Source organism: Nematolebias whitei, chromosome 7 (genome assembly GCF_014905685.2).
Source record: "Nematolebias whitei isolate Nwh7 chromosome 7, NemWhi1, whole genome shotgun sequence".
NCBI lineage: Eukaryota > Metazoa > Chordata > Actinopteri > Cyprinodontiformes > Rivulidae > Nematolebias > Nematolebias whitei.
This window is the reverse complement of record NC_056504.1, coordinates 7,353,449-7,367,390: the sequence shown is the minus strand read 5'-3', so window position 1 is coordinate 7,367,390 and position 13,942 is coordinate 7,353,449. Positions and strand designations below refer to the sequence as shown.

Sequence of the window (13,942 nt, the reverse complement as noted above, 5' to 3'; positions counted from 1 at the left end):
TTGTGATGGCTCTTAAATTATTCAAGTTTTTTAAATATTTTCTTGGTTTGTGTCTCAGTATGACGACACCTTGTTTCATTGTTGTCATTAACTTTCTGATTAATACGTTCACAACTGCATCAAACAGCAACATTTTCAAGTCTTTCCAAAATAATTTATAAAAGTTTGCAGTAATTCCATCTGATCCAGGAGCTTCATCTGGTGCTACTTTTTTAATAACACACTCAAATTCTTCTATTTGAAAATCTTCTTCACAAATGGACCTAAATGTCTCATCAATGTTAGGGATAACATTTTTAATTTTTTATAAAAAAAAAAAGGATTCTGAGTCTTGTTTTGAATGTGAGGATGTGAACAGATTCCTGTAAAAATCCTTAACCTCTTTGGATATTTGTTTTGTTTCTGTAACTTCCACATCGTTAATTATGAGGCTGTTAATTGTATTTTTCATCTGTCTTTGTTTTTCCAAACTAAAAAAAAAACATGAAGTATTTGTCTCACCCTCTTCCAGCCACCTGCTCCATGAGCTTTATTTTGATAATGTTCATCCAGTTTGCATTGTAAATTATTTATATTGATTTTGTCTTCCTCACTCCAGTCAGATTTATAATAATACAAGATTAGGTCCTTGGTTAGTTAGTTTCTTCCATTTGTCTCTCTTTTTGTAATTTTTTACTGAAGGAAATAGAAAATTTTCTAACAGTAAATTTGAAGAATTCCCATTTTTGCATTGCTGTCATATTTTTACATCTGGAAATATTTTACTAATACTTTTACAATATTCGTCATTCTTTAGTAAGTTAGAATTAAATTTCCAGTAACCTTACAGCGCTCAGATCAAAATTCCCGCGAAACAGCGCAAAGCGATGTGACGTCAGCTCTCGTTCTCTTCGTAGTCACGTGAGTTTGCGCCCATGATCTCGCGATACTTCAGCTTCACGCGCTTGCGGTTCGCTACATCTGTATGAGAGGCGCATTCGGATTCTCCTCCAAGATTTGTCTTTCTCTGCGGATTGTACGGAACAGACTTTTCACCAGTAAGGACAAAGGACGCCGCTGCTGGTCAGTAAAAGCTGGTTTTAAACCAGTGGGCTCCTAAATAAACTTTTTATTTGACAAAGAACGATGATAAATTTAGCACGAGCTCAGTTCCTTTTCACTTAAACTTTCTCGCACCGAGACGTGAGAAACAAACGATTTCTACTTTTTACCAGCCGCTAAATGTCGAAGCAATACTTCCATGACGTTAAATGTGCACTTTTATGACTCTGTAACTATAAAAACAGCGTGTTGTTTATTTTCTGTTTAATATTCTGCTGCTCCACACGTTCAGAAGTCACCAAGCCCAGTAACGTTGAACCGTGCAGCTGTCCTCACCACATCAGCACTTCAGTGTTTATTCTTCCTCTCGTGCCAGATAAAGAATCAGCTGAAAAGGCACATATAAGCCCCACTGATCACATCATGAAACATGTCTCCATCCTACTGTCTGAAGGTAAAACCTCAAGAGCAGGTTAAAATCACTGTGCATTGTTTTGAGTTTGCTTTTTTTTAAAGGTCTGGTTCTGTGGAAATGTTATGAACAGTGAATATCTTACCTGCTGTAGATCACTCTTTGTTCAGCCTCAGTTTGGAGGAATTGAGTTAAGACCGGGTAATAGGAATGTGCGATATGGCATAAAATTCATATCACGATATGTATTGTGAAGGGTGGCGATGACGATATATATCGCGATATGTTTCTGGTATAAAACTTAATAGGAATTTTTAAAAAGCATTGCCATCATATATTTTGAATTAAGAAAATTCCACTACTAGGTCCAGAGAGTTTTTAAATAATAAACAAATCAAGTATTAGGCTGCTTTCTTGTAGTGCAAAACAGTGCAAAAGATATCAAATGTAGCCATATGTTTTAAACAAAACTATATGTTGTTAACTCTTAACTAGGGGTGCACCGATTGCAGTTTTTTGTCCGATCACCGATTTCCAAAAAGTCTGACCTGCCGATACCGATTTTGTTTTATAAGGGACACTGTCAGGTGTTATAAGGTCACAATGCACCTTCAATTTTCCATTATTATTTTGTTGAAAAACGTGCCCTTGAACAATATCCGAGAAACAATACAAATGTGTTTTAACTGGCCACAAGGTAGTGCTCTGAAATATAAAGGAAGTTCAGACAGTTGTTGTTAAAACTAAAAAAATCTGTAAAATCGGTTTCTCATTCAAGTATTGGCCGATTTCCCAAAATTAAGGAAACCGGGGCTGATTTATCGGTGCACCCTTACTCTTAGTTTCCAGTCCTCTCACTTAATAAATGAACAGCAACAGAGCAGCAACTGAAACACTTCACCCTCCAACCCTCTAGTGGGCGCCTCCTTCCGCTTTAATGGAGAGCTGACACAAAATGAGTCTGTGGCTCTGACCAGAGGGTCTCGCAGTAAAATCACACAACACGGTGTTATTTTACAAATCAGAGAGCAGGTTTCGCTAAAGCTGACCAACGTTTACTTTAACTTGCGATGGAAAAAAAAAAACCTTTCAATGGAACACAGCGTTTTGCGCATGCGTCAGAATCCGGCAACTCTACGGCAAGCCGGCTGTAGTTAGCTTGTAGCTTCGCTACTTAGCTCTCGAAGAAAAGACTAACGCCACTTGCTCACAGTTTTCAACTTAAAAAAAGTAACGATTAAACTGACACCTCTGATTTTACTTCAGACACAGCATTACTGCAGTTAGCCGGTAGAAGACAGATCTACATCGTAGGCTAAATGTCTATCGTTTCTACCGTGTACCGTTTATATCGCGCATTCCTACTGGGTAATAGCAGTTCATGCAAATGCCTTTTTACAAACCACTATAATTTGTTATTGCTTAATTATTTATGTTAAGTTCTATTCTCTTTTTCAAGCAAAAGTGGCAGCAGCTGCTGTAGCACTTCTGGTGCAGTGTTCGGTACTTCCTGCAGAAATATTACTATAGTTACCCAAATACTCAATTAATGCAAAATTGATGGTGGTGTACATGTTTACAAAACAGTGCTCACGTGAACTGCTAAGGCATTTTGGACATAGGCATTGCTTAGAGATGGCAGATATCTGTTTTGGAAATGGCTAGTCTCAAGAAGGGCCGAATGTATATCACTGCTATTAGCTTAATAATTGGGTTATTTAATATGTTAAAATTCTACAAAATGTTAACAAAGTTCATGCTCAATCATCCAGGTACCAAATCCAATAGTTCTCAGTCGGGTCGTCTGGACAGTTTCTTTTCTTACAAAATGTTATTAACCATGTCTATAAAAGCCATATTGACATACTGATGCTCAGTTTTTTAAATTTTTTTATTTCACATGGACTTTTGTTGTGAGCATCGTAGTTAAACAAGTAACTCATGGATTGAGGGATGGGATTTAAAAAAAAAAAAATCATAATACACATGATTCAGTCTTGCAGTCTCTCTGAGAATAATAAAAATTATACCTATAATTTTATATATTACTAAAGCGAGGTTGAGGAGTGCAGAAGTTTTGAGTCGCTGATGTGATTACGTGACTAAAATTGTCTTTTTCTCTCTCTCGGTCTTGTGTCACTCTTAAGACCTCATTCTGTACATAGCTCCCTGTCAGAAATATTGTCTTGCAGGATATGCGTCAAGTATTGTGTTATTGGTCAGAACTTCATGGGCATGTTTATGTGGAAAAGTGGCTTCAGTAAAGGCCGGTCACGATAACAAATTTTGCTGGGCGATTAATTGTCTCAGAAATTCTTGCGATAAACTATAATATTGTTTGAAATTTAACAATAATTAATTGTCAAATTTTAGAAGAAATGTCGATTTGTTTGGAGTGTAGTACCTTTTTTTGACCACCTGATGGCAGTATAAGACTGAACCAAAGGATGGATACAACAAAGTCCATGCTCAATAATCCAGGTATACAATCCAACATTTTTCAGTCAGGTCATCTGGACAGTTTCTTTTTTTGTGCTGAAACATTTCGCCTTCGATCCAAAAGGCTTCATCAGTCAAGGAAACACACAACAAAACTGATTCTTCCCCAACAGCCTACTCCGAAGTGGAACAAACCAGTTCTGCTTGTGATAAGATGATCTCTTTGGTACGCCCCCTCCTCCATTGCCTGCCCTCTTCCTTGTTGACAGTCTGAAAAATGTTGGATTGTATACCTGGATTATTGAGCATGGACTTTGCTGTTTTCAACCAGTTTGACAAGACTGTCAACAAGGAAGAGGGCCGGCAATGGAGGAGGGGGCGTACCAAAAGATCATCTTATCACAAGCAGAACTGGTTTGTTCCACTTTGGAGTAAGCTGTTGGGGGAAGAATCAGTTTCGTTGTGTGTTTCCTTGACTGATGAAGCCTTCTGGATCGAAGGCGAAACGTTTCAGCACAAAAAAAAAAAGAAACTGTCCACATGACCAGACTGAAAAATGTTGCAAAGGATGGATAGTTGCGCAGTATGCCTCTTTAAGAAAAATGGGAGGGAGGGCCCTTGACGTGACATGTGCTGACATGGTGACATGGCGGACCCTCGGTGTGGTTTGAGCTCTTTAGCATAGCATTTTTCACAAAAGCTTTTAATAAAAAAAATCAGTAAACAAGTTCTCAACTTCTTTTTGCAAAGAAAAACAACTTTTTACATGAAAGCACGGGTTTCAAACGTGAATTTTGGAGTTCGACAAGATGGAGGTTTATTCCCGAGACGGCCTGTTAGCTTAGCTTGTAGCTTAGCTGCTTTTAACGATTCAAAAACGTGATTTTGGACGGTTAAAACAGATTTTAAAGAGAAAGGGAGGGGTCACTGGACTTGAGCCGTGTCTTCAGTAGAAAGAGACACGAAGAAACAATAAAGCCGATAAATGAAAATGAGCTTGATAATGTTCATTCATCATGCGATTAATTGATTTATTGTTTATCGTGACAAGCCTACTTCAGTATGCTGCTTTCTTTCTCTTGCTCCCCTGAGGAGCAGATGGCCGAGGCTGTTAGAAAATACAGCCATCTGTACGTTGTTGTTGTCTTGGGCTCTGGGATACAGTGGTGGCCATCTTTAGATATTTTATGAACTACACAATTACTAGATCCCTTTAGGGCAGGGGTGTCAAACTCACTTACAAAAGGGGGCAAATTAAAACCTTTTTCAAACTAAGGGCCAGTTTCAGAATCTACATTAGCTCAAGTTAAATACTCAACTTTTTTTTCTTTGCAGGTTCCTCAAATAGAGTTTGATTGGTCTCATTTTATGTTCTCGGTTGCACTTTTGACATCATAACTAAAGATTAATGAAAAAAATTCAAGTGAAAAAAGTATTTTACGTTTACCATATCATCTTGGGGGCCAGATAAGATGTCAACGAGGGCCACATATGGCCCCCGGGCCTTGAATTTGACATATGTGCTTTAGGGTGTAAACTATTTCTTATAATAAAAGTAGGCCATCTTGAGTCTACGATTGTCATGTTTTGAGTATTTACATCTGTCATAATATTCTTCCATTTAAAACAAAAAGCTAAATGTCAAATTGTTTATTTTATTACTTTCCTGGAGCTTCGGTTAATCTCAAAGAATCCAAAAATTGTTTCTGCGTTAACTGAGCTGTGTGATCACCTTGGTCGTTGAGAGTGAATTTATACTAAGTATGGTTGAACACTGAACGAGTTGATTATTTAACATTTAAGACTGTCCAACTTATTGTTGCAAAGCATATTTGCAGTCAGGACTGGGTACTGAGCTTGGAAAGGACTCGGCTTTGTTTTTAATCAAGATCTGTTCCGATCTGTTAAAGTCACAGTGAGTTACTCACGATATGTTTTTCTCTGGTGTTTCCAAAAGTATTTAAGGTCTACTTTTAAAAAAAGGGCTTTTTTCCTGGATTTGTTGCCAGTATTGTCATAGAATGATCCAAGTTATGTCAGGTTTGGGTAATTGAGCTTGATGGAGCACAATGTTTAGTATTCCTTTCCTTTTCCTCCTGGCAGAGAGGGTTGAGGCCAAAATCCCTTTCTCTGCCTTACATACAAATGAGTCCTCTTTCATTTGAACTCGTGTTCAAATTACTACTGGGAACATCTATTTATTCCCTTTATGGGCAATTGGCAGCAGATTTGTTTTGTTAAATCTCAAACACATCTTTAAAGTTTACATCCTGACAGCCTAATACCTTTAAGTGCTGTGAAATCACTTTGTGCAGCAATGCAAAGCCTGTTAGTTGGTGCTTAAAATGCAATGGTTTTCAATTGGCAGGAGAAACTAAGATGCGGAGCAGGTTTCATGGGCTCCATTTTCTTGCATTACTCTCACGTTTGGATTATTAGTTAACACTGAATTGGGGTACTTGATAAATATGAAGATGGAAACATGTTTTGTGTAATTTTTTGTTTTTTTTAAGAGTTTTTAACAGAAAATGTTCAAGAACAAGGTAAAAACCTTAGTACTGATTTTTGTTGTCTGTTTTTATTTTCATGACACACTGCAAACAGATGACGACGGGACCAGAGTCCAACAAGAGAGTCCCTGCTAAACATTTGGATGATCTGTGAGGCGCAAGTCTGGAATTAGCCCACTGAATAGTGTAAGCCATGTACCAAGTGGTGCCAGGAGGAGCTGGGGGCACAATTACAGATGTTATTCCCAAGCAGAAACACACCAAGGACTCTCGACCCTTAGTTGGAGCCGGTGTAATCGGCCTGGTTCTGGTGATCGCAGCTGTAACTGCCTGGTGTTACTACATCGCCTCCCTACGCAAAGCTGAGCTGCTCAAGACTCAGTTGCTGGATCTGAATAAAGATGGCTACATTATCCGCAACCAGGGAGGGTCGATTGTTTTCAGGATGGACTTCAGGTTGGTAATTTTACAGATATAAATATAGATTTACTATTTTAGATTGATCAAGAATCATTGAAGAATGTACTATAAATATACTTTTTTTTTTTTTTTTTTACAGTTTTTGTCATTTCATAGAAGTGCAATGTTTATTTGCAAAAAAAACCAAACACATACAAACTAATTGTTTTTACATCTACAGATCTGGGACCCTTGATTTAGACTCCTGCTCTAAAGAAGGAGAGATTCTTCGATGTGATCGCACCACTGACAGAAAACTAAAATTTTTCATCGAGACAGTTCGACCCAAGGACACAGTGCAGTGCTACCGAGTGCGTTGGGAGGAACTGGTTTCTGACATTCCTGTTGAGCATGCCATGACTTATAAGTTTGCACATTGGTATGGAGGTGCTGTATCAGCAATTCAGCATTGGCCTATTTCTTTATCTGGCCAACAGGCTCCCAAACCGTTTGTTACAAGCGACATCTACTCAAACCGGAATGAATTTGGTGGAATCTTGGAGAGTTACTGGCTCTCATCCAACGCCACCGCCATCAAGATCAATAATTCTGTGCCTTTCCACCTTGGCTGGAATGACACTGAGAAGACCATGTACTTCCAGGCTCGATACAATGATAGTCCCTTCAAACCAAACCCAGGGGAGGCACCATGTGCTGAACTTAGCTACAGAGTCTGCGTAGGCTCGGATGTGACATCTATACACAAGTACATGGTCCGCAGATACTTTAACAAACCTTACAAAGTACCTGCCAAAGTCATGTTTGAGCATCCTATTTGGTCAACTTGGGCCTTATACAAACATAATATTGACCAAGAAAAACTTTTGTCATTTGCTGCCAATATTCGTAAACACAACTTTAACTGTAGCCACCTGGAACTAGATGACCGCTACACAAAGCGCTATGGAGATTTTGAGTTTGACCCAGTTAAGTTCCCTAATGCTTCGGCCATGTTTCAAAAACTCAAATCTGATGGATTTCTGGTGTCTCTGTGGATTCATCCTTTTGTTAACTATGAGTCAGACAACTTCCATACCTGTGTGGAGAGGGGTTTGTTTGTCCGGGAGCCTACAGGCCAGCTACCGGCTTTAGTGCGTTGGTGGAATGGCATTGGTGGCATTTTGGACTTTACAAATCCAGAAGCCCGTGATTGGTTTGCCTCCCATCTACGTTCACTGCGTTCAAAGTATGGGGTGTCCTCATTTAAATTTGATGCAGGGGAGACCAACTACTTACCATGGAAGTTTAGCACCAAGAACCCAATTCGTGACCCAAGTTTTTTCACAAGACGTTACACAGAAATGGCTATCCACTACAATGACCGAGCCGAGCTGCGCAGTGGATACCAGTCCCAGAATATATCTTGCTTCTTTAGACCTGTTGATAGAGATTCTGTGTGGGGCTATGAGATGGGTCTTAAATCACTTATTCCCACAGTGCTCACCATCAGCATCCTTGGTTATCAGTTCATTCTACCAGACATGATTGGCGGGAACGCTTATCAGAACCACACAGAGGGAGGTCGGATATTACCCGATCGAGAACTTTACATTCGCTGGTTGGAGCTCTCAGCCTTCATGCCTGCCATGCAGTTTTCTATTCCGCCATGGGAATACGACAACGAGGTGGTTGAAATTGCTCGGAAATACACAGCCATTCATGAAAGCATTGTGGCACCACGTGTTCTTGAGCTGGCAGGCGAAGTTCTGGACACTGGGGACCCTATCATACGCCCCTTATGGTGGATCGCTACAGGTGATGAGACAGCTTATAAAATTGACTCACAGTTCCTGATTGGGGATGACCTCATGGTAGCTCCAGTTTTAGAGCCTGGAAAGCAGGAGCGTGACATCTACCTCCCAGCTGGTAACTGGAGAAGCTACAAGGGGGAGAGATTTGAAATCAAAGAGCCCCTTCACCTCACAGACTATTCTGTTGACTTAGATGAAATTGCCTACTTTGTCTGGGCATAGAAAGAGTTTAAGTTTTGGTACACCGGAGACATTACGTAAAAAAGATTTTACTTTTTAATGAAAAAGGTTTCCAATGATCTTTGAATTTGACGATATTTGTACGAGGGTTTGATGGTCTTACTGCATATCAGGCTATGCAAATAGCAACACTACAGCTTTGAATACTGACATTGGAACTCTGCTGCAGTTTGTTCTGGCAATGAGTGGATACATTGAAATTGTGTCGTTGTGTTTTTATATGGAAATTGTTTCCATGACTTCTGGTGCCATTCCTCCAGTTTAGTGGTATTATTTTACTCAGTGGTGGTGCCTACTGTTTAGGTGGAGAACTAGAAAAAGTCCATGTAGTTCTGCAATGTTGATGCAGGATTTTATTATATATTTGTTTGTTTTATCAACAAAGTGTCTGAAATTAAGATACGACTTTATATTTGCAATGCATATTCCCTGCTGCCTTCCATGCCAGAGATTTAAACTGAGATTATTTTACAATTAAAACAATGACATTACTCATTTTGGTCAAACCTTGTAAATTACATTATAATGGTAGCTATATATCTAACAACAGCAAAGTTGTACATGTATCGTTTAGCTTAAGCTATTATTTATTGTTCAAAGATTTTGTCTCATGATGTGATATTATTCAAAAAAAGTGTTTGTTGTATCACTAAGAATTAGGATACAAATATATTAGAGAACCAGTACAGTAATAAACGATACCTGAGAAGGGTCTAACAGTTAGGCCTGTCGCGATAAACAATAAATCAATTAATCGCATGATGAATGAAAATTATCCACCTTATTTTCATTTATCGGCTTTATCGTTTCTTCGTGTCTCTTTCTACTGAAGACACGGCTCAAGTCCGGTGTTTTTGACTGACCCCTCCCTTTCTCTTTAAAATCTGTTTTAACCGTCCAAAATCGTGTTTTTTTTTTTTTATCATTAAAAGCAGCTAAGCTGAGAAGCTAAGCTATGAGCTAAGCTAACAGGCCGACCTTGGGAATAAACCGTCTTATCGAGCTCCAAAAATTCACGGTTGAAACCCGTGCTTTTGTGTAAAAAGTTGTTTTTCTCTGCCAAAAGAAGCTGAGAACTTGTTTAAAGCTTTGCGTGAAAAATGCTATGCTAAAGAGCTCAAACCGCCTAGCGTCCGCCATGTCAACATGTCAGCACATGTCACGTCAAGGGCTCTCGCTCCCATTTTTCTTAAAGAGCCACGCTGCTCAACTATCCATCCTTTGGTTCAAACTGTTTTATACTGCCATCAGGTGGTCAAAAGAGGTACTACATTCCAAACAAATGAAAATTTCTTCTAAAATTTGAGTTATTGTTAAATTTCAAACAATATTATCGTTTATCGCGATAATTTCTGAGACAATCGCCCAGCAAAATTCGTTATCATGACAGGCCTAACACTGAAGAAAATCAAATACCACCCAACTCTTTTTAAAATTTCATAGAATGTGACTTATTGTATTATAAGAGTTAAATGTAATAAATAGTCAAATGTTGCACAGCAGTAACGAGAAGTCACAAGACAACAAAGTGGCAGCCATTTATACAGCAGTATTTGTCCGATTTGTAACTTTAGCTAGTATGTTAAAAATACTTGTCGTGTTTTAAAGCTTATGAAATCGGTGTAAAAACACATTTTTGTTGAATTGTTAATGCTACAAGGATACAAGTCTTATATTTTAAAAAGTGTTACAAAGGGAATACAAGTGTGAATTTCACACAATACGGCTGGTATGTTTGAGGTTTAACAGCGTTATGAATGTCGTCTTAGTCCAAACAACTGAAGGTGGGTCATTGTCGCCATTAAGCAGATTGTAGCGCTCGTGCCAGCCTGTGATGTGCTGCTCTCCTGCGACGCTAATGACCGCTCCACACTTCTGTTGTTGACACTTAACCAAGAAGCCAGGTTTAATGCTTCACTTATCGGTACAAAAGCTTGAAGTTTAATCATTACAAAGCGCCTGCGCTTTCATTTGCGCAACACAGTGTCTTGTAACTACTTTTAGAGAAGGAGAAGGTGCCTTTTATGGTTTTCTAAATATTTAATACTCTTCCTCAGGTAACAGCGTTTTTCAGGCTGAAGTGTTTAAAGTGCCTTGCTCTTTAATGATGATTCTGCGGTTAAACAACTGCTGTCGTGTCTAACAGATTAACTGCAACATCAAAAATAAGCTATTTCTGGAGGATTTTCTGTGCTTTTGTTGTCAATTTAAAAAGCACATGAAGAAAGTAATAATTATTCTAGAATGTGAAATGCCTAAGGATTTTTTCAAAGGGTTATAATTTAAATTGTATCACGATTGCTGCGGGACATAATGATGTTTCTCCCCCCAGACATAATGCTGTCCCTGAATTTTCTTCAAGCAGCTGCAAGCTGTTTTTTCTCACAGTTCTCAAGAACTTCTTGGAAAATTGTTTTAATGTTCATACATGAAATAAGAGCAGGATGACAAACAGAATCACTGACAAACCACAGAGCTTCTCCAAGAAGCCTTCTCTTTGCTGCCGAGTTTGATTTTTCAAAAGTACTTTGGTTTAATTCAAAGTACCACTCTATATATCATTAGAAGAACGGACATTCTTTGGTTTAATTACATCCATTAAAACCCATCCATTTAAAGAAAACATTGAAAAGGATTCTTGTTTTTTTTGTAAAACACTACTTCAGTGATTTTGAAAATGGGTTCAATGAAAATTTTGTTATGAACATTCAGTATCTTACCTGCTGTAGATGGCTTTTTGAACAGTTTCGGTTTGGAAAACGGGAGTTTATTTTGGACAGGACAGACGAGCTAATGGACCGACTGAGCACAACAAAGATCGTTAAAAGAGCTCAGATCTAAAAATATCTTAACATTTTATAAATCATTATTATTTCTTTTGATATTAGCTCTGCGCTGTTAATGTCTGTGGATATTTGCAGGTCTAATAGTGGCAGCAGCAGCTCGCTGCATTGTGTTCTTGGCGCACACTCGGGTCAGTTCTGGAGGGAATATAATATTTCTGCCAAAATAACTGCAATGTAAAATTAACAGTAAAAAACAGTTTGAATTTGAATATTTAAATGAACTACTGTTACATTTTTGAGGTTAGAGCTGTTTTAAAAGGGCAAAAATCCACTGTTGTCTTGGCTGTTTTTGGATTAGCTCCTCCGTCCTGGGAGTTAAAACTCAATTTATCCAAACTGAAGCTGTTTAAGATATTCCCAACTTTTCCTCCCATTTAAAAAAAAAAAAAAAAGACTGGAATATTCCTTTATGCTATAATAAAAACATGACTTTAATAGTGAAGCCGGGACATTGTCTGCTCTTATTTTTATTTAATGTTCTAACCGACCTTTAAAAATCCTGTATATTTATGCTTTCTGCCTTCGACCCATTGTGCAAGTCTTAAGCTAACGTGTACTTTGACTTACGGCCCCGTGTGTTGACCTCAGTGGGTTTATTGGTGTCTTTTGACTTCGTGTTAGAAAAACATGTCTATTTATAGCAGTTCTCACTTAGCATCTGGGCCAGGCCAAGCTCTGAGGCTATTTCTGCCTCAGATTCTCTGACTTTCCAAGTTAGCGTCCTGGGCTCTATAATTCTTAGCATTTGGTGCTCTTAACTCCTTTTTGGTGTGTTTTTTTGTTTATTTGTTAAGTCAGCAATATTTGCAGTGTATTAATCTGTGAAGTGCTTTTGTACAAATAGAATAAAAAAAAGTGTGATAATATGTTTGTGCTTGCATTTTAATTTGAAATTAACACATTTTTAATTAAAACGTGAAAACGCTGCATTCGCCACTTTGACATTACTAAACAAGCAATGTCTATTCACAGTAAATGCCTAAAAGCGCTTTTTTTTTTTTTTTTTTAAAGATTAACATCTTTTGTGCCTGAGTTTTAGACGAAGAACATCTTGAATTTTTTGTCACCTTGAAAACTAAAACAGCTTAATGCAACATTCTGAGATGTTTCTCTGAGATTGTGTGACTCGTGTAGGATGAGGATGGCTTCCAGCTACTACCACATCAATTTGATCTAATTGACCGAGTTAGAGACATGTTTGTGTTTGCTGATGTCATTTTAGCTGTGGGGGCCATCTTGAATATCAGTTGTGGTTGTTCATTCTGCGATTCTGTAAGTTTCATTTAAATGTGTCCAGTGGTTCATGTGATATTTTGCTAACGGACATCGTGGACTCCAAATAGTGGTCAAATTTTAAACAAACGTCGCACAATCTGTTAACGCTCAGAAATTAAGTTGGAAACTCGTCTTAGCTATCATCAGTAAATTTTAGGAATATTGGAGCCCGACCAATATGGAAATTGGTCGTTTACTGATACCAATATTGGGAGGGAGGGGCGACTACCGATAACCAATATAATGGCTGAAATCTTTTAGCTTTGCCTTCCCCCAAGAATCTAAGAAAACAGCGAGTAGAGCGGGGCTTGTTTATTTAGCACAGCTGTTAGCAACCGTGAAGCTAATCAAATCATATTGCTATACGTAGACCCACATCAGGTTTACAAGAGGTGCACTGATCATAAAAACAATCAATGCGTTCACATTTTCTATCTTCCATTAGTCACCATAAAGCTATGAGGTGTGTTACATAGATATAAATTAAAAGAAACGTCCTTCCCTGTTCATGTTTACACAGGCACTTAACGGTGAAGGCCTATCGACTGAGTTTCATTTCCTCTGCAGAGAAGTAAAGATTTCAACAATGCATTTTCCTGAGGATGACAAAGATAACGTTACTAACACGGGATGTCCTCACAAACTGGAAGCTCAGTCCAGCGAGACTTGCTGCTGTAACTACTGACAGCGGCGCTAATGTGCTGCACTAACATTAGCTTGCTAACTTGAGAGGCACGTAGCTAACGACACGCGGGTTGGAGGACTGAAGATAATGTATTGTTTATTTTTAAAATGTTACAGATCACTTAAAATAAACTTACCATGCGCTGTTCAGCAGAATACACTGTCAAACTCACGTACACAACGGGGCCAAAATTAAAACCTTTTTCAAACCAAGGGCCAATTTCAGAATCTACATGAACTCAAATCACACACGCGACATCTTTTCTTGGTCACAGGTTCCTCAAC

General features: G+C 38.4%; 1 protein-coding gene across 1 annotated transcript; it reads left to right on the top strand.

Annotated features, from left to right (window-relative positions):
- Positions 1-964: 964 nt before the first annotated feature.
- Positions 965-8,852, top strand: myorg (myogenesis regulating glycosidase (putative)). Its single transcript, XM_037679198.1, has 3 exons — positions 965-1,062; positions 6,497-6,858; positions 7,043-8,852. The coding sequence occupies exons 2-3, from the start codon at positions 6,596-6,598 to the stop codon at positions 8,832-8,834; spliced, it is 2,055 nt and encodes a 684-aa protein (XP_037535126.1). The 5' UTR covers positions 965-1,062; positions 6,497-6,595; the 3' UTR covers positions 8,835-8,852.
- The last annotated feature ends 5,090 nt before the right edge of the window (positions 8,853-13,942 follow it).